The sequence below is a fragment of the Zea mays genome, chromosome 10, assembly GCF_902167145.1.
Source record: "Zea mays cultivar B73 chromosome 10, Zm-B73-REFERENCE-NAM-5.0, whole genome shotgun sequence".
Classification (NCBI taxonomy): Eukaryota; Viridiplantae; Streptophyta; class Magnoliopsida; order Poales; family Poaceae; genus Zea; species Zea mays.
The window spans coordinates 23082151-23105863 of record NC_050105.1 but is presented as its reverse complement, the minus strand read 5'-3'; the positions used below and the strand labels follow the sequence as shown (position 1 = coordinate 23105863).

At 44.1% G+C, this 23713-nt stretch overlaps 1 protein-coding gene across 1 annotated transcript; it reads left to right on the top strand.

Annotated features, from left to right (window-relative positions):
- The first annotated feature begins 9718 nt into the window (after positions 1–9718).
- Positions 9719–22244, top strand: LOC100285263 (uncharacterized). The gene is made up of 10 exons (NM_001158157.1): positions 9719–10170; positions 10252–10349; positions 17356–17506; positions 17697–17759; positions 19649–19810; positions 20515–20706; positions 20806–20905; positions 21137–21271; positions 21361–21492; positions 21599–22244. The coding sequence occupies exons 1-10, from the start codon at positions 9901–9903 to the stop codon at positions 21973–21975; spliced, it is 1680 nt and encodes a 559-aa protein (NP_001151629.1). The 5' UTR covers positions 9719–9900; the 3' UTR covers positions 21976–22244.
- The last annotated feature ends 1469 nt before the right edge of the window (positions 22245–23713 follow it).

Here is a 23713-nt window from a genome sequence, read left to right as displayed (position 1 = left end):
CTACAGTCAACATTCCTCTGATACCACTTCTGTCACACCCGGGTTTTGGGGCACCAAGACCCGAGCGCGAACATAATCACCAGGTGTGCTGGGACCAAGTCTCACACATATGATGAATCATGGCACATGATCGAATGTCACATCTTTACTATATAACAGGAGTTTTGTACAAAATAAATAATTACATTATAAGGAGACAACGGTCCAGCAACCCAAAGTTGACTGGGAGACGACGACCTAGACCTCTCACGAACTCGCCACAGCATCCTTCATGCGCCTCATCTTGCGGTACCTGTTCTTGACCTGTGGGGGGGGTGTGAGACAGCAAGAGTGAGCTCACATACGTTCATCGCTCAACAAGTTGTGGGGAATAATGTGCATGAACTCGCCAAAGGTGGGAGCTCACGTGAAGTGTAAGGCTTACCAAAGAGGATGGTTAGAGCTGAGCATTGCTTTTAAGGTTGGTCAAAATTTTATTAGCAATTACTAAGTATAAGTAAGTACCAACCCAATTAAGTAGTAGAACAAAAGTAACAATCTCACCTGCGATGCAATGCATATGACAAATTGAGTTTAAGTTCCATAATTTAATCATGTGAGTGTCCGAGCCGCTCATGACCGTGAGCACGACTAGTATACCAGTTTTACACTCTGCAGAGGTTGCGCATCTTTACCCATAAGTCGTGTTACCCATTTGCCACGGAGTTGATCAGACTCCATACACCTCTACCAAGGAAGCGAGGCAGGGTACCACTACGAGGCCTTTACAAAGTTCCACTAGCTTCAGACTACCCGCTACAGTTTATAGGAAGCTCCAGTGCAGGGTTCTTGCCTGACCGCCATCGCAGCAAAATCAACCCAAGGACCTCCCTACACTGACCACTCCCCTACTGCCCTTGCCCCTTTCGGGTAAGGTAGCCCTCCACTAGCTTTCCTAGTTAATCAGCCAAGGGCATCCCATTATACCCTTGTGGTAGCACTGTTTTCCCGGGTGGTTCTCCATGTTCCCATTAACATAATGATCTTATCATGAACAATAATAATAAACAGATAATAATAAGTATAACAATGAATGATGAATATCTTTATACCCAAATCCACATAAAGCAATAGCATGTACTACCCAAAAATTTAGTAGTAAAACCAGTGGTGTAACAAGGTATAAAGATAGTCAAAATCTAGGGTATCCTATTGGGTCCCATCAAAATTAACCTATGCAGATCATTATGAATAATAAGAACATGAATGAGTAAAAGAAGTGATCAAGGGCACAACTTGCCTGGGACTTGATATTCCAGATACCAACTTGCTCTTCAGGTGACACGTGTCCTCACTGCTAAACGTAGCAATACATACAAACAGTATATAGGCAAAATTAACATTACACCAAACATATATGCAAAATACATATTAATAATATACATATTAAAATAAGATCACAGGAACAGGAATTATTAATTTTGGAGTTATAGATTTTAAGTTATGAATTTTCTAATGTTTCATGTGCTTAATACAAGATTAAGTGCTAGATAAATTTTAAATCATCTTTCATGCTAAAACAGAGACACTAATGGTTATACAATAATATTATAAAAATTTAGGAACTGGAATGGGCCAATTTGGAGTTCATATGGATTTTCTACAATTTAAACAAGTTTCTGCAATTAAATTTGTACTAAAAACCATTTTCTAACCTATTTTCCTGATTTTATTAATTTTCTGGACTGGGCGTCAAATATAGAGAAGTGCAGGGGGTTAAACCAAAATTTTCCCATGACTCAGGATTCCCCAAAGAGGACGACGGGTTCATTCAGGCAAAGTCCGGGGACTCTTTTGTAAGATAGCCGTAGCGAAGGGGTATCTCTCGATATTAACCGTCCGATTAGAAATCAACGTCGAGGATCTCTTAATATTTTTAAACGAACCGGTATGCTATATGAACCGTTGGATCAGGGATCCACGGTTCAGATGTTTAAAACACCAGATCAACCCGGGGTCGCTCATCCCACGATCAACGGCCGTGACGAGTCCTGGCCGAACCGGTATCTACTTCTAATCGGCTCCGTTCACTTCTCATCCAACGGCAACCAGCGTTTCTCCTCCTCAGCTATCCTATCACGGCACAGAGGCGGCGCCACAGTGCTTCTGCGGCGGCGAGCTTGCCGGCGACGGCCAAAATGGCCCGCTGGCGACTAATCTCCCCGACCGAGACAACCTAAACAGTGAGAGCACAATGGTGAACACAATAATGTGGCTTACCGAGCGCGCGGAACTATGGCGGAAGCAGGCCACGACGGGGTGCGGAGAGAGATTGGGCGCGAGCACCGGCGAGGAATTCCCGGACTGCCCCGCCCGTGGAGTAACTCTGATGCGGGGCAACACCTTCCTCCCGCGCAGCGACGTTTCAAGGGCAAAGCCAGAGCTCTGAGCGGTGCGGTATGTCGACGGCGAGCAAGGGGGTGTAGCCGGCCTAGGTGACGAACTCACAGCACTCTGGTGACGAGGTCTACACAGTGATTCGAGATTCAAGCGGAGCTTGACATTTAAAGGAGCCCGGTCGCCCGAAGATGCCGCAACCGACCGGAAATCAGGGCGGAATCCGTTGAGGTTGAGGCCGAGGCGAGAGGAAATCGCGGCGGAAGGTGCGGCCCCCTGGATTTGGCTGAACGGACTGGGGATAGGGATGGGACTTACCAACGGGTCCCACACAGCAGAAGCACAGCAGGAGTGTGGCGCGTCTGTGGTCAGCCCGAGAGATGGCGATGGGTAAATATCCACCGGGTATTACTACCCCATACCCATACCCACGACACAAAAATAACCCCATCGGGTCACCCATATCAACTGGCGGGTATGGATTTACCCCCATACCCATACCCATGTGGGTATGGGTCACCCATCGGGTCACCCGTACCCATAAAAGCTAAACATCTATCAAAATATTATATGATACAGATGTCAAATATATCCATCTACACACCATTATAAAATTTCTAGCATCATTTAACCATCCATTCAACACACCAAAGATAATTGGACAAAGTAGTAACACTAGGATAGTACTACATAGCACATTACATGTTCCATTACATGATCATTAAATTGTCGTTAAGCCTTCTATGACATTATGGCCTAAAAGGTTGTTAAATAGTAAAAAAGATGGATGACTAAAGTCAAAGTTTATGCTTGGGCTAAGTTTATATTGGGTATTTTATACCCACGGGTTAACGAGTATGGGTGAAGGCGGAACGTTCTAATACCCGTTTACCCATTGGGTGAAGATTTTTGCCCAATAATAGACCCAGAGGTAGAATATTTAGCCCACATACATACCCTAATGGAGTAAATACCCATCGGGTATCGGGTCACGGGTACCCATTGCCATCTCTAGTCAGCCCGAGCCGAGATTGACACCGCGGACCCACGCGTCAGGGTGTACCCGGAGCAGGTCTGCCGCGCGGTTGGCGCTGGGTCACGATGGGCCGAGCTAAGTTGAATTCGGCCCACACACCGGTATGACTCTCCTTTCTCTTTATCTTTTGATTTGATTTTCTGTTTTCTTTTATTCTTAGTTCTTTTGAATCCAAATTTTGAATTCAAACCTGATTGCGAATTTAAATCATTTTTATTGTGCATTTTGGTCCAATCATCATAGTAAGATTTTATTTATCCATATTTTGCTTTATTTTGTATAGTAGCTTTTCTGTTCTCCACATTTCAATTTCCAAACTTAGGTTTAAATCCAAATTTGAATATTATTGAATTTCTATTAATATCTTCATTAATATTATCAATTGCACTCACTCTAACATGATGCCAAAGATATATGTTTATTTTAATTATTTTACTTGTTTGGTAGATGTTTGAAATACGATACACACTTATATCGTTTTCTCTCTTTGTAGATAAATAGTACTTTGAATGTGAAAGAGGAAGTAAAAGTTTCTTCCAGATTTGATATTCATGTAAATAAAGGCTTATGGTGCGTAATTTAATAATATATATGCATAATTATTTAGTTGAGTAGAAAAATTTTCTATTACTCCTTTTCTAAACTAGTTCTTGGTTTTCAAGATTCTATCCTCAATTTTCAATACACCAGTATAATTTGAGATATTAGAATTTACTATTTTATTTCTTTATGTACTTATTTTATTATTATAAAATTTTTTTATACAGATTTTGGGACTCACAACCGGGTCCGGCAAATCACCTGCAGGTACTTTTGGAGCGCGCCTCTGGGCCACTAGCCGACCCTTATCGAACGGGGCACGGGCGTCCACTCGGATCACCCGTTAGCAACTCACTGGAGACACCATGTTCAGCGCCCTCCGAGGGCAACATGGCGCTTTCCCCCCTCCTCCTTGCGAAAAGGCGACGCAGGGGCGTATGAAAAAAGCCGAGTCAGTCCTTGACCGTCCTCTCGCTCTGTGCGGAGGCTCGGGGGCTGCTCTCGCAAACCCGGCTTCGGCCAAACCGTTGACAGCGTCAACATACCAGCCCAAGAACTCGGAACCTGACTATGCACTCGGGCTATGGCCAGTTCGCATGAGGGAACAACCAGACCGGCCGAGGCATCACGAAGGCATTAAGACCTCGAAGGAGTCAAACCACTCCTCCGAGGCCTCGGGGGCTACACCCGGCGGGTGCGCTCGCGCGCACTCACCGGAACGAAACGCAACCGAGAAAGGTCGGTCCCCTTGCAAAAAAGTGCGACAAAAGCCTCCAAGCGAGTACCAACACTCCCTTCGAGGCTCAGGGGCTACTGTCGAGGACCATAATTAGGGGGACCCCCAAGGCTCCTAATCTCAGCTGGTAACCCCCATCAGCACAAAGCTGCAAAGGCCTTATGGGCGCGATTCGGGTCAGGGCTCAGTCCACTCAAGGGACACGATCTTGCCTCGCCCGAGCCCAGCCTCGGGCAAAGGCAGCCGACCCAGGAGGATTCACGTCTCGCCCGAGGGTCCCCTCAAGCAACGGACGCACCTTCGACTCGCCCGAGGCCCAGCTCGGGCAGGCTTCACGGAGAAGCAACCTTGGCCAGATCGCCACGCCAATCGACCGTATCGCAGGAGCATTTAATGCAAGGATCGACTGATACCTTATCCTGACGCGCGCTCCTCAGTCGACAGGGCCGAAGTGACCGCAGTCACTTTGCCGCTCCACTGACCGACCTGACAGAAAAACAGCGCCGCCTGCCCTGCTCCGACTGCTGTGCCACTCGATAGAGTGAGGCTGACAGCAGCCAAGTCCAGCCTCGGGCGCCATAGGAAGCTTCGCCTCGCCCGACCCCAGAGCTCGGGCTCAACCTCGACGCCGGACGACGGACTCCGCCTCGCCCGACTCCAGGGCTCGGACTCAGCCTCGACCTCGGAAGACGGACTCCGCCTCGCCTGACCCCAGGGCTCGGACTCAACCTCGACCTCGGACGACGGTCTCCGCCTCGCCCGACCCCCGGGCCCAGACTCGACCTCGACCTTGGAGGAGCCTCCGCCTCGCCCGACCTCGGGCTCAGACCGACCACGTCACAGGGGGGGCCATCATTACCCTACCCCTAGCTAGCTCAGGCTACGGGGAACAAGACCGGCGTCCCATCTGGCTCGCCCCGGTAAACAAGTAATGATGGCACCCCGCGTGCTCCATGACGACGGCGGCTCTCAGCCCCTTACGGAAGCAAGGAGACGTCAGCAAGGATCCGACAGCCCCGACAGCTGTGCTCCTACAGGGCTCAGGCGCTCCTCCGACGGCCACGACATCACATGAACAGGGCAGCGACACCTCTCCAACAGCCACGTCGGCATGTACTTAGGGCTCTGGCTCCTCTCTTATAGACACGTTAGCACATTGCTACACCCTCCATTGTACACCTGGGCCCTCTCCTTACGTCTATAAAAGGAAGGCCCAGGGCTCTCGTACGAGAAGGTGGCCGCGCGGGAGAACGGGCTGGCAGACAGTCTCTCTCTCTCTCTCCCTCGCGAACGTTTGTAACCCCCTACTGCAAGCGCATTCGCCCTGGGCGCAGGACAACACGAAGGTCGCGGTTTCCCCTTGCTGTTTTCCCCCCTTTTGTGTTCCGTCTCGCGCCGACCCATCTAGGCTGGGACACGCAGCGACAATTTACTCGTCGGTCCAGGGACCCCCCGGGGTCGAAACGCCGACACTAATTGAATCAATTACTTTTTAAATAGAGTAAGAGTAGACTTGTTTTTGTGTATCGAAAAAACTAGAAATTGGTTTCTAAAAAATCAGGTTTCAAATAGTCATATCCAATTTTTTCATAAACTAATTTCTAGAAACTGAGGACAGAAACCAGATTTTTAGAAACTGTGGTGCTTCTAAACTAATTTCTCCCACGAGTCCCGCTCGTCTGCCACATATAATTAGCCAAAATACGCTCCGATCCAATAGACCACTGCGTCAACTCGCGCCACTCCCAACGTTCGTAATTCCTCACCATTGCGTCTCCACTCATCCGCCATAGCAGCCGTCTCCCATTCTTGGCTCATCACCTTGTTTATGCTTCATTTTTTAGAAACTAGATTCGTAGTTGAAAGGATCACGATGCCCAAGAGGGGGTGAATTGGGCTTTTCTAAAATTCTAATAAAAGATTAAACCCTAAGCATGAGCCCAACTTCATCCAAACTACTATCAAGAAGTAAAAGCTATGAAATAGAGAACAACCTTAAGTCATTATTGCAAATACTATCTAAGTAAATACACAAAGTAAAATGCTCAAAATAAATGCGGAAAGTAAAGTAGGGACAAGAAGACTCCTCCCATTTTTCTTGAGGTATCGAAGAGTCGACACTCTCCACTAGTCCTCGTTGGAGCACATAGTGAGCATTAAATGCAAAAGGTCTTGAGTGCTTTGACAAGGGAGTTGGTGGTGTGGCTTTACAATTGTGAGCAAAGTGTTCTTCTTTTCTACACTCATAACACTTAATGGGATTTGGATTTTGCTTAGCCTTATTTTGATTTGTTGATTTCTTTTGCACAAATGAATTGTATCCAATACCACTCTTATTGTTTTTCATGACTTTGTTCATGAGGAGCTCATTTTGGAGGTATTGGCAAGATGTTCTTTCTCAAGCTTGAACTTCTTCATTTCTTCCCTAAGCCTCTCATTATTCAATACCAACTCATTATTAAAATCTTTGCTTTCTATAGCAACTTTTTCCTTGTTGGTTGCTTCAGTCAAGTACTTCTTTAATTTCTTGTTCTCTAGTGCCACGATTTTAAAATTTTCAATCAAATCATCATGAAGACTAGATTGATCATCATTGCTCAAAGCATCACATGAGGTTGCTACATCAAGCTAAAAGCTCATATGCAACAAGAAGATTACCATGATCAATTTTAATTTTTGTGTAATCTTCTTTTATCTTAACAAACCTATCTTTTAGCTCCCTATTTTCTTCATTTGTTTTTTCACATTTTTAGCATCTTTAAGGGAGACCTTGAGCCCATTTCTAATAGATGACATAGTTTTGTTTTCTTCGTTCATTTCCTCACTAGCTTGAACAACTATATCATACTTAGCAGTTAAGAACATATTTTCACCTATTAGCTTATCACATTTAGCTTTGGACTTTCTAATGATTTGAGTGTATTATTTAAGCAAGTCAGCTAACTCATCATAAGTAGGAGAAACATATTCATCATCACTATCACTATCACAATTTTCAACAATGACAATATCATCTTGTACCTTCCGTTCACCTTTAGTAATGAGGCATATGTGTGTAGTGGATGAAGGTGATGATGATGGTGAAGAGAAATCCACGACGATGGCGACGACCTTTTCATCATCTTCTTCTTCACTTGAAGAAGAGCTGCTTGAGTATTCAATATCGGTGAGTCAATCACCAACAATGTATTCTTTCCCATTCTTCCTTTTGTGAAACCTCTTTTGCTTGCCTTCTTTCTTTTTGAAGAACTTCTTTTCCTTGGTCTCATCATCATTTTCATCATCTTTCTTGCATTTGAATTTGTTTTTCTTAGGCTTGGTGCATTGATGAGCAAGATGGCCAAGCTCTCCACAATTATATCAGTCCATCTTGGAGATGGACTTTCTCTTGCTAGAGGAAAACTTCTTCTTTATTGAATCAAATTTGATGCCTTCTCGGTTAAGTTTCTTCAACATTTTTGTTGTCTTTCTCACCATCAAGAATATTGTGTGTGAGAATTTGTGCGATTATGAACTATGTGTATGAGAACTGTATGAACTACTACTATTTGAGTTTCTTTTATTTATCATGTTAGCTTTGTATGGTGATTAGTTATATTTATGTTCATGTATCTTTATAATATAACTTATATGTAATCTGTCTATGATTTGATATTTTGTTGTTTTATGGCGGGTAAACAGACAAGCTCGCGAGTATCCTCTACTCGCGGATAGAGGATACATATATGATATTATGCTCATGGAGGGTGGAAGGCATGGACGAGAGCATTGGTTTTAGCTCACTGGCACAGTCAATAACACTTTGTGTAAGGCTCTCTCCAGCAATGTTCCCTAAATTTCATCATCTTAAGAAATATTCTCTATACATTACTTTATTCTCTAAAAGATTATGTCCTCTATATCTTCTCCATCTCCAACAACGTTCTTTAAATTTCATCCTCTATATTAATAGTGGTACTAGATTTGGCATTCTATATTTTTTTACTGGACGTGGGCACGTGAACAAGAGGCGTATGAAACAAGAACAATACATAAGAGTGCATAAGAGTACGTTCGTATGTCCTCTATTTGTAGCAGACACAGGCAACGACTATTATGCAAGCAGTCCTTCTATGCAAGCGTGCAAGCAAACAATCTGATTCTTTAGATTACGATCCAACCATAGATACAACCATGGTTTGTTAGGGTTTTTTTATAAAGATTATTAAGCTGGTGGTGGAAGGGTGTAAGTGTTAAATGTGACCTATGGTTGGATCACGATCTAATGGATCAGATGGTTTGCTTGCACGCTTGCACAGAAGGACTGCTTGCATAGCAGTCGTTGCCAGAAGACACATGCCATTATCTAAATTTTAGAGGACATTTTAGAGTCCCTTGTTGGAGACATAAAATAGTCAACAAACCTCTATATTTAGAGTACAAGCGCATTTACAGGTACAGGTTCGTGCTGGAGCGGTTTTAAAGCAACTCCAAGAGATTAGCAAAAACAATTAGCCAAATTTAATCTCTAAGAGACTCTTTATTTTTAGCTCTCTATTTAATTCTCTATTTACATTTTTATAAAGATCACACTCTATATGTAGCATTCCACTCTAACAGACTATCTATCTAGTTTGGTTAGTCAGGTGGCTAGCCAAATTTGACCAGTGAGAGAGCTAATTTAAAGAGTCGGATAGAGAGTTATTTTACTGTTGAGTAGCTAAAATTTGACTTGACGAGCTATTTGATTAGTCTCTTGAAGATGCTCGTATATTCTTTAAAATAGATTTCAAAAAAGAAGTACACTAATCCAATTGAATCTCTTAAATTCAGAATTATGTATAGCTAGTGAAACAAGCTATCAAAAATAGAGTTAATATGTATGAATAAAGACCTATCAAATTTAAAGGGTCATTTATAAAATAACGTTTTTCTAATAATAACCAAATTTATCTTTATAAAACTATTTACCTAGTCTTTTGCTCCAACCATTTTACCCGTTGCCATTGGTATGCTCCTCCTCTGCTCCCTCCTCGTCGTCTGTCGTCTCCTCGCGCTCGTCCTCCGCTGCCCGACTCCGGCGTCGTCCCCACAGTCCGCACCAGCCGACCCAACCACCGCTCAAGCCTTAACCCAACATTTATCTGTATCCCGTGGCAAGGAGCATCTGCGCGTCACATCCGCGATCGCGCGCTCTACGTCGCCTCCCGCCGCCGCCGCACGGCCGCGACGGATGCTCGGCCACCGCTTCCCTACCGCCCTCCGCCTCCCACATGGTCTGCTGCAGAGGAGGAGCATCATGGCCCGCCGCGGCCTGACCATCATGGCCGGTGGCGAGGCGGAGGGTCCGCTCGCGGGTTTCTTCGACTACATGGAGCGGCTGCGCAACTACGAGCGCTCGGGCGTGCCGCGCGGCGCCGGCACCGACTCCGACGACGGGTTTGACCTCGGACGCATGCGCCGGCTCCTCCGCCGGCTCGGCGACCCCCACACCCACTTCCCGGTGAGTTCTCCCGGATGTAGATCTTCGGAGATAGTTCTGTTCGCTGAATGCAAATATGTAGCTGAATAGATGTGTCTGTAGGCTGTGCATATCGCCGGCACCAAGGGGAAAGGTTCTACTGCTGCATTCCTGTCCAATATCATGAGGGCCCAAGGCTACAATGTAGGCTGTTATTCTAGGTAATCTTAACTTTTCATCATCTTTGTCAGTTACGTGTTTTCAGCAGTTGTTAGTCAGAAACTTTATGGTGCCAGTATGATATAGGGGGCTTGACTACGAATGGATCCATCATTGTTTGCTCGAGCAATTGCATAGAAATACGTTTTAGCCTTTAGGCTGTCAAAGGATCTCGATTTTTAACAGAGGGCATCCAATCAGAATTGCAAAATGTATGAATAAGAGCAACTCCAAAAGTTCACTTAAAATTTGTTCCCCAAAACATCTTATTGGGGCTGTTGGGAAAAAAAATTCCCTAAAAAAACTGTAATCCACATCAGAACGCTAAAACTTGTCCCTCATAATTTTTAAAACTGAAACCACATAGACTATGCACGTTAGATTGGGCCAACGGAAGTTTTTTGGGCCATGCTCTTCTCCGTGCCCTCGTTCTGAACTTATTTATCTCTCATTGAGCTTTATCATTGCCTCCCGCCCCTCCCACTTTGCTCAATCAGTACCAGACAACAAACATGTCGTTTCACAGTAACACACATGTTGCCAGGAAAACAAATGATAAGTGATTCTGCATATGCTTGAAGGAACCAAAGGAAACAAATTCATAAATAGTTACAAACTACAAATTACTACCAAACTAAGATAATTTGTAACAAGCTGAAAATTAGTACCAAACTGAGATAATTTGTACCAAACTAAGAATTAAAAGGAAACTGAGATAATTTGTACCAAACTAAGGATTAAAAGGAAATTGAGACAATTTGTACCAAACTAAGAATTAATAGGAAACTGAGATAATTTCTACCAAACTTGAGGTGCAACAAAGCAGCATGTTCATCAACAGAATCTCCTCGGACTTGTTTTGTTGTACCACCAAAGTACCTGCAATAAGACACCTCTTTGTCTAAGGACATATAGTCACAGATAATAAGTACTTAGGAAAGGAGACATGTTCCTACCTAAGCAACAGATTGAAGTGCTTTGAAACTGCCACACAAAAACTGTCAAGCACTACTCTATAGCTGGCGCATGATCTTATCCCGTAAAGCCAGGTAGTATTTTTTTTGTTCTTCTGGCAGTACAGTCAGATCCATTGTCATAATCCTCTCCTCATCCCTTTGCCTCTGCAACAGGACCTCCTGTTGCCTCACCTCAACAAGAAGTTTTTCATTTTGAACTTGTAGATAATAAAGTCAATCTCAGAGTTGCTGCAGCTGCGTTCAAGAAGTACGACGCTAATGTTAGCTGTGTTGAAAGTGGCAAGGATGCTATCAGTCTACTTCAACCCCCACATTGCTTTGATGCATGTTTTATGGATGTTCAGATGCTAGAGATGGATGGGTATGAATTAAATAAATATAAACTCGTTTGCCGATACTTCGCCAACAGTTGGGTCACTGACTTGTGGGGTCAGCTCAGACCGGGCCTACACGTCAGTGATCCAACTGCAGTTAACTGCAGAGGATCTCAATACCGATCATCTGTTCTCAATTATTACTTTTTGTAGGTTTGAGGCAACCAAACAAATAAGACAAACAAAGATGAGAGCTAACGAGGAAAGGAAGAACAAGTTGGTTTTGACTGAAGGCTCAACATTTGTCGAGTACCATTTGCGTATTCTTGCAATGACAACCGATGTTATCCGGGCAACTTATGGGGAGTGTATAAAATTTGGAATGGATGGATACTTGTTTAAACTCTTCGACGAGGAGCAGCTATACCAAGCAGTCTCCAGATTAGTAGTGGGAACGACAGATTCAGCTGTTTAATGTCCAAGTTGCTATGGATCTGACTTCCCATTCACTGAAGTGAAGCACCACCATGTTGCTTCTATCCAAGCTGTCTCTAACCCTTGTCAATGGTCTAAAATTGCCTCTCGCAACACTGGATGAAAAATATGAAAGTGACGTATACTGGCTATGCATCAGCATCACAGATGAAGTTGCTGCGGCAAGCCCAGAGTGTAGGTAGATGTTATGGTGGGCATTCCATACAAACGCAGACGTAAGGGAGAAGAGGTCGAGCAGGAGATAAGTGTCCAGCTATAGAATAGCTTAGTCTGTTTAAGTTTCTGTTAGGGTCCGGCCAGTTGGAAGGGGGATGGCGAGTGTGGCATGAGAAGTTGGTGGATTGGTAAAGGCTTTGCTGGGAGCTGGGCAGTGGTTGGTGGTGGCATATGTGCAGCAGACGTCAAGTCAGGGATGCACCATAGCCTGGAAGGTTGTAAGGAGGGGTAGAGATTAGCGCCACAATATTGGTCGTGCGGTTGTCAATGTCGAACACATGCAGCGACAAGCCTGACACCTTGGTGGTGAGATCAGCGAACACCTTCGTCATGGTGTCCAGCTTTTGTTCTAGGGCGACATTTGGGTTTGTGGTCACTGCTGCTGATGCGATCTCGCTGGTGTTGTCCTCGGATCCTGGCATATCCGATACCGGATTGATGTGCGCTCTTCTACGACGTAGGTTGTACTTGTGGCAGATCTCCAGTCGTTCTCTCAGAGATGGGCGTCGATGAGACGCCGTGCTGTTGTCGACGTGGAAACACAGGGGCAGACGCGAGATGGAGAAGGTAAGGGAAAACGAGCAGCATGGATCAATCTATCAATTGATTTTGCCTAATCTTTATTTCATCCATGGATTCATATATATATCCTGACTCCCATCTAATTTGATAAGGCCTCGCTAATTGGCCTGGTAACCGATCCTCCTAACAAACTGGGGATCCTAACAGATTGGATAACTCAAACTGGCCGGACCCTAACATAAACTTAAACAGACTAACCTATTCTATAGCTGAACACTTATCTCTTGCTCGATCTCTTTTCCCTTACGTCTGCGTTTGTATGGAATGCCCACCATAACACCTATCTACATTTGGGCTTGATGCAACAACTTCATCTGTGATACTGATGCATAGCTAGTTCATGCCACTTTCATCTTTTTCATCCAGTGCTACGAGAGGCCATGTCAGACCATTGTCAAGAGTTAGAGTCAGTTTGGACAGAAGCAACATGGTGGTGCTTGACTTCGGTGAATGGGAAGTCAGATCCATATCAACTTGGACATTAAACAACTGAATCCGTCATTCCCACTACTAATTTGGAGACTGCTTGGTATAGCTGCTCCTCGTCGAAGGGTTTAGACACGTATCCATCCATTCCAGATTTTATACACTCCTCATAAGTTGCCCGGATAACATCGGTTGTCATTGCAAGAACATGTAAATGATAAACGTCGAGCCTTCAGTCAAAGCCAACTTGTTCTTCCTTTCCTCGTTAGCTCTCATCTCCATTTGCCTTATTTGTCTGGTTGCGTCAAACCTACAAAAAGTAATAATTGAGAACATATGATCGAGTATTGAGATTCTCTGCAGTTAACTGCAGTTGGACCACTGACGTGTAGGCCCGGTCTGAGCTGACCCCACAAGTCAGTGACCCAATTGCAGGCAAAGTATCGACAAACGAGGTTTTATTTATTTAATTCATACCCATCCATCTCTGGCATCTGAACATCCATTAAACATGCATCAAATCAATGTGAGGGTTGAAGTAGACTGATAGCATCCTTGCCACTTTCAACACAACTACATTAGCACCGTACTTCTTGAGCGCAGCTGCAGCAACTCTGAGATTGACTTTATTATCATCTACGACCAGTATATTCTTCCCAACCAGCAAGCTGCGAAGAAACGATGGCCGATTCTGATTATCTCTTCTCTCGGGCATCACTACTCTGAGCAGTGGTTGAATCGACGAAGCAATTGTGCTTGCCCTTATAGGCTTACACATCACAATATCAAATATGGATCCATACTTGTCCTTGTCTTCGGAGGTGACCAAAAGAACTACCTTCTACCCATCAGACAACTGACGGTTCTTGTTCTCGCGTAGATGGTTCAGTAACTGAACATCTGTCTCAGGCCTCCAGAAGTCACTCTCAATAAAAAGAATGGTTGCCTTTTCCCTACAAGAGAATAAATGTTATGATTTCAAAGGACATACAAAAGAAGTATAAATTGCATATTCTGGTGCTTTAAGAATGTTTTATGCTATTCTCCGAAACAAATTGGGAATAAAAGGTCAGTCAAGGATTTTAGGGTCCTATACTTTTTCAATAAAGCAAAAAGCTTATTCAGGACAGACTGATTACATAGACAGTTTATCTATTATATCTAGTAAAATATATTAATGAGTTGTCTGCCTTTCCCACCAGCTTAGGGTTTTGTTGAGGCCGTCGGTGCATGCAGTTCAACATGGTAACAACTAACAAGGCCAGATCTCAAATTCAAATCTTTAGTCACACAATTTAATAAAAGAAATGTTCCCTACTCCCATTCCACATATAAGGCTTGCAGTTGGGGGAGCCTCCATGTGAGGGAAAGTACTGAAATGTGAATCACTGCTCAACCAATTGTATCTCCAGCATTTAGTAAACTCACTTAAGAACACTCACCTAGAAACAGTTGCTCCATTTTGTCCAGGGAAAGCTTTTGCTACTGCACTCAGATTGTTCACAACTTGAACAATTATTCCCAACCTCTTGAGGTGATATCTTGTAACAGCACTACGTACAGGTCTCCCATCTATCAAGATGGCCTTCATTCCCTTAAAAGCAGTTGGTAGTGCGTGCCTCTGACAAGCTCCTACTTGAATCAACTGAAGTATCTTTGTATGAGCGCTTCAGTGTGGCGGAGAAAGTGAATGTGCTTCCAACAAAAGGACGGCTGACAAAACTTATCTGCCCACCCATAAGTTCAGCTAGACACTTGCTGATGCTTAAACCAATGCCAGTACCACCATAATTCCTTGAAGTTGAACTATCAGCCTGCATAAATGGTGTAAAAACACGATCTTGTGCTTGCAATGGTATCCCAACACCTGTGTCCTCAATACTTATCGCTAGTGTGACATGGTCTGAATCACTTTGATCAGAATTTTCTCCCTCAAGATCATCCAAAAGCGACTCCTTATCAGAGAGGAGCATCTTAAAATATTGCCAACTATTTTGTCTGTCTGCCGCTTCAAACCCACTCAGAGTATTGAAGACACCATTAGTTGTTGATTCAACTCTACCATCTTTCCCATGCTTGTGACTGAAGGTCCCCCATTATGTTGTCATCCATCAGCCTTGAAAAGTAGCCATTCCCTGCACACATTGGACCATTGAATGATCACAGGTATGTTTCTCTTGCTGTACATCTATGTGACTAATTATTACAGAAAAAAGGGCATGTAAATTAAAGGGATCTGTTGCACTACACAAAAAATACAATACAAATTAAAGGGTCCTGCTGCAGTGCACTTCTATGTTTTCGATAAAGAGCATTTTAGTGCACTTCTATGTAGCTTTGCAGTTTACGCAGATAGATTTGGAAGAGCATAGCCTGAACATCAGTGAGCACTGCTATTTATGGCTGTCAGGTATTCAAAAGCTTTGGCTGTTAGCACTGGTTTTGATCGACTTCCACATACTTTTCAGTTTTTGGTGTATTACTTCAGACACAATAGTATAATAGACTAAATTTGAGCCCTTAATATATTGAAAGATGAGAAGTGACTCCACAAGCCACATCAGTTGCTTCGACTGATAGAGAAGATAGCCGAACATGCTCTAGCTAGCTGTTATTTGACTAGTATCAAAGGATATCAATAAAAAGACATATGACTTGTATCAGAGAACAACAGCTGCTTCTAGCATGATGCACAAAGAGTATTGCTGAACTTTTAGATGGAGACGACATATGAAATGTATCAAAGGATATCAATAAAAAGACATTGTGTCTAGATACAGTTAGCATTCTGTCTACATACAGCTAGCTGTTATTTCCCTTAACATTTGTGAGCGCACCCTGCTGGCTCTTCGTCTTTGGGAGCTTCTGTTCTGTTCCTGATTCAGATTCCCATACCCTTCTATGCCATTTTTTATTGATGGCCAGGGGCCAGCGCACCCTGTTCTCATTTCTTCGTCCACCCTTCTGATGGCTACTTCCAATAGCAGAGCCACTGCCCTTTCCTTGATCTCTTCCCCGTCCTTCTCCCTTGACTACTTCCCTGCCGCCGGCGCCATCGCACAACTCGCCCTCTCCCGCGGCGCCAGCGCAAATGCCACCGTGGGCACTATCTCCATGCCCAACCCCGACGCGCGGGTGCAGTACAGGATCGCCATTGCCGCATCCCCATCCGGCTCGGATTCTCGACCTACTTCGCCTTCGCCATCTCTCACGCACTGTCCTCCTTCTGCTTCCTCGCCTTCTTCCTCACCCCCTCCCTGCCTCTCGCTCGCCCCCAGCCCTCGCACTCGTCTTCTCCGCACGCCACAACCGCCTCGGATCCACATTGAATATTGAGATAAAGAACCACATACTGTTGGGCGTGAGCTCCATTGTTGCAGACAAGTTGCCGTCGAGGTTGTGTTCTTTAGGCGCTTCCATTTGCCATTGCAGGATCCCGCCGCCGAAGGACAAGACCTTCCGCATCAGCTGGCTGTCACGGCGCACTTGTTCACCGCCGCAGCCATTCACGGCGTACTGCGTCTCGAGTCGTGGACGGTTCATCCTCCGCCGCAGCCTCTGATTTTTCTCACACCGCCGCCGCTATTCACTCCACTGTGCCAACAAAACCGAGCGCGCGCGGGTGAAAGAACGCAGCAAACGGCTGTGAAGCACGGGAGGCGATGGATTGGGGGAAGAAATGGTGTCACAAATAATTGCGGGACGCCGGGGGTCAGATGCGGGACGGGCGGATTTTTAGGAGAAGATAGGGGAACTGTTGGGGCGTGGTATTTTCGGTTTGCAAGGCTAAAACCAGTTTTCAGGTGCGTTTTCGTCAGCCCTTGGAGCTGCTCTAAGAGTAATAGCCTAAAAGGGATGTTAATAATTCAATGTGGTATGCACGAGCAAAATGTAGTCTGTTTTTAAGCAGATTTGATTGAATGAGGCTTATGTATATAAAAAAATAATAATTGCATCTCACCGTTTCTTAACATCGCTATAATTCTGTCTCTGTGCAGTCCACATCTTCTAACAATACGTGAACGGATTTCTGTTGGAAATGATGGAGGCCCTGTTCCAGTACGACTGTTGAGTGATCTTTTTGACGAGGCTAAGAAAGCCATTGATGAAGCAATAGAATCGGAAAATGGATCCCTGACACATTTTGAGGTAGTTTAGTATTGGAAATTAACCTACATGTGATGACTAGAATTTGACTGTTTTGCAGACGCATACAAATAATTATTCTAAGCAACTGATGGGATTTTTTCTATCAAACACTATTGGCTTTGAAACTGTTCATGTTTGTTTCTCATTTGATCAGTCATGACTTCCAGAAATAATCTGCATGCCTTTGCAGGTTTTTACTGCTCTCTCATTTCTTCTATTCTCACAACAGAATGTTGACATTGCCATCATTGAAGTAAGTTACAGGACATCTGTTACTGCCTTATATGACCTAAACTTTTGTGTTCACTGCTGTTAAATGTCAAGACTAAAATAAGAAGCAATGCAATTGATATCACTGAAAAAGGAAAAAAGTTTTTCAATGAATTCTTTGCATGGTAAGGCAGGCATTGACATGGACCCCTTCCAAAATGATTACAAGTCGCTAACTGAAGAAGTGTCCAAATAGATAATGACTAAGTTGAGAAGGTATATAGGATGCTGTCTAGACTGGATTGACTTGCCAAATCATAGATAGGCATACAAACTTATATTGTGCTGAACAGAAGTCACAAGAGTGCCACTATGAACATAGAATAGGCAACTGATCTATTATGAGATTGTAGGCCAAATGGCTAGCATACAAAAGCACACGAGATACAAGACCGAAGGAAATAATACTAATAATTTAAAAAGTTACGCTTTGCTAGCACTTTCAATGATTGCTTTCATATGGACCTTGTAAAGAATTAGGGAAACACCACACACCCATTGTGTGTGTGGGGGGTGACCTTTCATTATATAGGCCGTATGACTTAGTGTACAAGTAAGGTGAGTACAAAGATACATACACCTATACATATCTCTAACACTCGCCAGCAGTCGGGAGGATCCAGGATGCAAAGACTAGACCTAAATTCAATGAACAACCATGTAGCAAGCAACTCCTTGAGGGTGAGCATGTTGCGTGCGATGGCGAAGTTGGGTAGCACCATGGAATTGGTGATGATGTCGACAGTGTTGGAGAAATGATGTTGAGGCCACAGAGAAGGTTGAGGACATGCTCAAAATTCTAGACTGGATGACCAACGTCACGGAGGGTGTCGGTGGTGGTCTTTATGCGCTGGTAGCAGTTGATGGAAGTGTCGCCCTGCTGCATGGAGTGGAACTCATGGCAGAGGAAGATGGGCTGAGGATCCTTGTTGGCTCGTAAGAGGTTCTCGATGGTGACCTAGAGATCATGCGTAGTCTGGTCGTTGCCATCCATGGTGAGGTTGAGGATGGAGTCATCGACGGAGCCGAATATCCAACTACGGACACAATAGTTTGCTTGATCCCATTAAGGGTCAGTGGGATTGGCAGCGCCTGTGCTGTCGATGTGTGATTTGAGGCCGAATTTGTTGCACAAGGTCTTGAAGTGGGATGCCCACTTAGTTGGACTTTTGCATCGCCAATGTCATGGGGACGTGGGACTTGACGTAGGCAGTGGCATAGTGGTGGGCGATCACCATCGGCTGCTCCTAGTTGTTGGAGGGATGTCCTCTGTCGTGGATGTGGTGAATGTGGTGTTGGGAGTCTGGTGGCGCCATAAGAACAAGGGTGGCGACGATTGGGAGTAGTAGCAGCGGCGATCAGTACCTATGAGAGGAGACCAGCGGCTTCAACTGGAGATGTAGCAGGAAGGGAGAGGCCACTGGTGCCCTAGGGTTTGGGGTCGACGGACAGAGAGGGGAGGGGAGCTGCCGGTACCCTAGGGAAAGTGTTGGCGGCTAGGGGGTGGGGTGCGGCAGCAGAGGGAAGGAGTCAAGTTAGGTTCGGACTCATGATACCATGTAAACAATTAGGGAAACACCATACACTCATTGTGTGTGGACGTGACTTTTTTAATATATAGACCGTACGACTTGGTGTACAGGTAAGGTGAGTACAAAGATATACATGCCTATACATATACCTAACAGACCTCACTATAATATAAGATCAAATGAACATAATAAGGGCAGTGGAATAGGTCCATTTTATCTCGAAGGCAAAGGGCCATGATTTTCAGTGTTGAGTCACATTCTCACTGTCATCTGTCCAATACTGATTCTCAGTCACAAAAATGATTTCAGTAGTGTTTGCATTTATCTATTTATTTTCTAGGCAGGTCTTGGTGGAGCTAGGGATGCAACAAATGTTATTCGAAGTACTGAATTAGCAGCATCTGTCATAACAACAGTAGGGAGGGAACATCTGGTTGCATTGGGTGGCTCCCTGCAAAGCATAGCAATAGCAAAGTCTGGAATCATCAAACAAGGACGACCGGTATGTAATTCTCTAATCATTTTCCTGCTGTATGTCTACCAGTATTGCTCCTGTTTATACCTTGAGCTTACAGCCAACTTAAATGTGTCTAGCACTTGTTTTTTTACTTGTATTAAATGGTTGATATGACAAGCCCTGCTCCTGACACCTGGTTCATTCCATTGTAGGAATCTTGTTCTTGTTTTTGTTCAGTAACACGAGAAAGATGTTACCCTTTTTCTTGCATCTTTCTAGAAGACTTTTGTCCAGTTGCGTTATCCTTACGAAAGAACTGTCACAGTATATGCTAATTGTGATTGGACATGATGCAGACCCTTTCCTTATTCCGTTATTCTTGTTTATGTTTTACCCAGACTGCTTGATTCTCAGACTTGTTTCTTAAAGCAACATTTTAAGATTGAGTTGTTTCCCTTGCGTTGTGCGCTACATATTGTGTTGCCTCAAATGTTGCATCATGTCTTCAGTCTTGTCACATTGCACTATATGCAAGGAGCAACAGTATTAGAAACCCTCCCTCTTCCAATTTCCTCTAACTAGCTTCCTCAATCCTTCTTATTCCACAACTCACGTGTCCACGCAGATATGAATTTCTTACCATGGCATACGTGGTCCAAATGAGGACAGTGCCATTGATTTTTTTATATATCCCAGCTTAGTTTCAGACCTAGACAAGATGTAACCTGGATATCAAACATTTTTATCAGGTTGTGATTGGTGGACCATTTTCAGAAGATATTGAGCAAATTATTCGTGACAGGGCATTCTTGACACAATCTCCCGTGATATCTGCTTGTGGTCATGGCATCAAGAGCTTTACAAAATGCATAGATTGGGATAATGGTAAGCCGTATCAACGCTGTTACATCAGCATTAAGATTTCAAGGGATGTACCCTTGGTGAGTTACATTGGGAACCTCACCTACATCATCTGAAATCGATAGGTTTCCATCTGTTTTCAAATCATCTGACTGATCAGCGCAAATCATCCTTTTCAGTCGATTGAAATGCATGACATAAACCTCCAGCTGCTGGGAGATCATCAACGTCAGAATGCTGTCACAGCTGCTTGCGCAGCTCTCTGTCTCTGTAGTCAAGGTAACAATACTCCTAATAAGCCAATTTGCTGTGACAGTTCCTCCATTCAGTTTCATCAAAGCAACATTTCTCCACTGTTAATAGCATGTTAAATTTTGGTTCCTTGAAGCTTGATTGCGAACAAGGCTGGACATTTGCTTTCTGTGTAGCTCTTTGTTCATTTGCCCTCCTTATATCACACGCATTCACTGATCTATTTTTCCTCCTATGGCATGGCTTTGGTATGTTAAGGATGGGATATCTCTGACGCTTCTATCCAAGCCGGCTTAGAGGAGACCCAACTTCCTGGTAGGAGCCAGTTTCTCACAGCAGAGGAAGCCTCGGCACTTGGGTTCGATAGCGCATCCACTGTACTAATTGATGGAGGTTAACCTCTGCTATAACCTGCTCTTGACATCCCTCCCCTTCCAGTGGTTAGGAGCGTCGGTCAGTGATGCTTGAACTATGTTTTACAGCTCATACTGAGGAATCTGCAAAGGCTTTATCAGGCGTGATAAAAACTGTCAGACCAGAAGGGCCTCTAGCGCTTGTTGTCGGAATGGCTAGTGACAAGGAGCATCTTGCGTTTGCCGAGCAGCTTCTCTCAGGTATTAGCACTGCTCATCCCTTGCTGTGCATTTGAAGTGCAGGCAGGCGCATGAATGAAAGCTATTGCTGAAATTGATGCCACATTATCATTGAAACTTGCTGCAGGTCAAACGCCTGACGTTGTGCTGCTGACAGAGGCGAGCGTCGCCGGAGGAACCTCCCGCGCAATGCCAGCCTCGTCCCTGAAAGAAGTATGGATAGCCGCGGCACGCGATCGTGGCATCGAGTACGTGGACATCGGTGGCGTCAGTGGTGCTGAAACCCCAGAGCACATTAGTGATCTCTTGGACTGCAGTCCATCGTCGAATTCCGGAAGAAAGCCCATGGTGATCGGGTGCCAAGACGTGGCGCCGTTCTCCTCGAACCTGATCGTTGCTGCCTCCCAGCTCCTGGAGAGCAGAGGCACGGCTCCAGGCCTCATCTGCGTGACCGGCTCCCTGCATCTCGTCGGGGCCGTACTGCAACAGATGGGACGGCATTAGAGGAAACAACCATTTCATCTTTCATGCCATATACTACACTGGATGATTGTGTCTACACTGAACTCGGAGTGGTGGGTGGTGCTGCTGCTGCTGAAGCTGTACTGGCTCCTGATCGAGAGATAATTCGAGATTGGGAAAAAAGAAATCTCGAATTGCCTTTTTATTTTCCTTAGGTTCCGAGATGGATCATTCGTGTGGTGTGCATTGCATCATTGTAATCACAGGCCTATTTGTTTGGCTTTAATCCATATCAGCTTTTACTACTTTTACAATGTTGTTTCTACGGATTATAGTTGTAACATTCCAAACAACTAGCTTAGGGGTTGTTTGGTTTGCTGCCTAACTTGCCATAGTTTGTCACGCCTACGAGCATCTTCAAGAGACTACCTAAATGTCTCGCTAAACCAAATTTGAACTATTTAACAACAAAATAACCCTCCAACAGACTAGTGATATGACTCGCCAAGCTATTTGGCTCTTTAAATTGACTCTCTCACTAGCCAAATTTGGCTAGCTACCTGACTAGCCAAACTAGATAGATAGTCTGTTGGAGTGAGATGTTATATATAGAGTATAATCTTTATGAAAAGGTAAATAAAGAGCAAAAATTGAAGAATCTCTTGGAGATGCTATAAGGTTAGACAAGTTTGACCAAGTTAGGCATATGTTTGGTTTGAAGCCACAGTTTTGACAAGATTTTTCTCCTGCTACGTAGGTCTCACTCGTCAATGACTAGTAAAAGTGTGGCAAGATTCACTTAGGTGTGGTAAACTGTGGTGTAGAATTTGAGCGTCTAACCTTAGGCACCTTAGTCAAGTGTGGCATAAAATTGTATGGCAAATTTTGGCACCATGGGTATAGAACCAAACAACCCCTTAATCCAAAGCGAACAACGATATTGGAATGGCACTTCGTGTGTTTCTGCCGCTCGTCCGTGGAATGGCACTTCGTGTGTTTCAATTTTGCATTGCGAGAAAGACAACTTTTGGAAAAAGATGCTACCTAGATTGAGCTCTTTGGTTTGGCTTTTAGGGGATAAAATTCAAAACCAAAAGCAAAACCACACACACCCTTAGTCTTCATAGTCAAGGCATTAAGGTGAAGTCTTCGTAGCTAGAAGTTTCTCACTTTTGATTGCTTCACTTGGTGTGTAATTGATTCTGCAAGCCTATGTTGATAACAAATGGCTAACAGTTAACTCAGTTAACTCTGAATTATCAAGGGATGCATTTATCTATGGTGAAATCCCAAACACCGACCTAGGTCAAGCTACTACTTCATACCCTCTTTTATAGTATGACCAAAGGAAACAAAGTCCTAAACTACTTTAATTCTCTCTTAACCCCAATCAACACTTAGAACTAGTATGCCCTTAACCATGACATTCATTCTTTGAAAACCAAAATGAATTCCATTACCGGGGGTATGAAAATCATTGATTGCCTAAACAATCTCTAGTACTATGAGTAAACTCAAATGCCTCTACAAAACACACGTTAGTCACAATAATATTATGTTGTCATAATCACCGAAATGCACTAAGGGCCTAGATACTTTTAGTCTCCCTCTTTTTGATGATTGATGACAACACTACCTCGAGCATATTTGAGTTTGAAATGAGTTAGGTTTTCATTATATGTACTTAAGGATATGAAATAAGCATGAGTATGAAGTTAAAGTTTGTTTAATAGAAATATAATAGAAACATAGTGAACGAGAAATGACTAAGTGACATGAT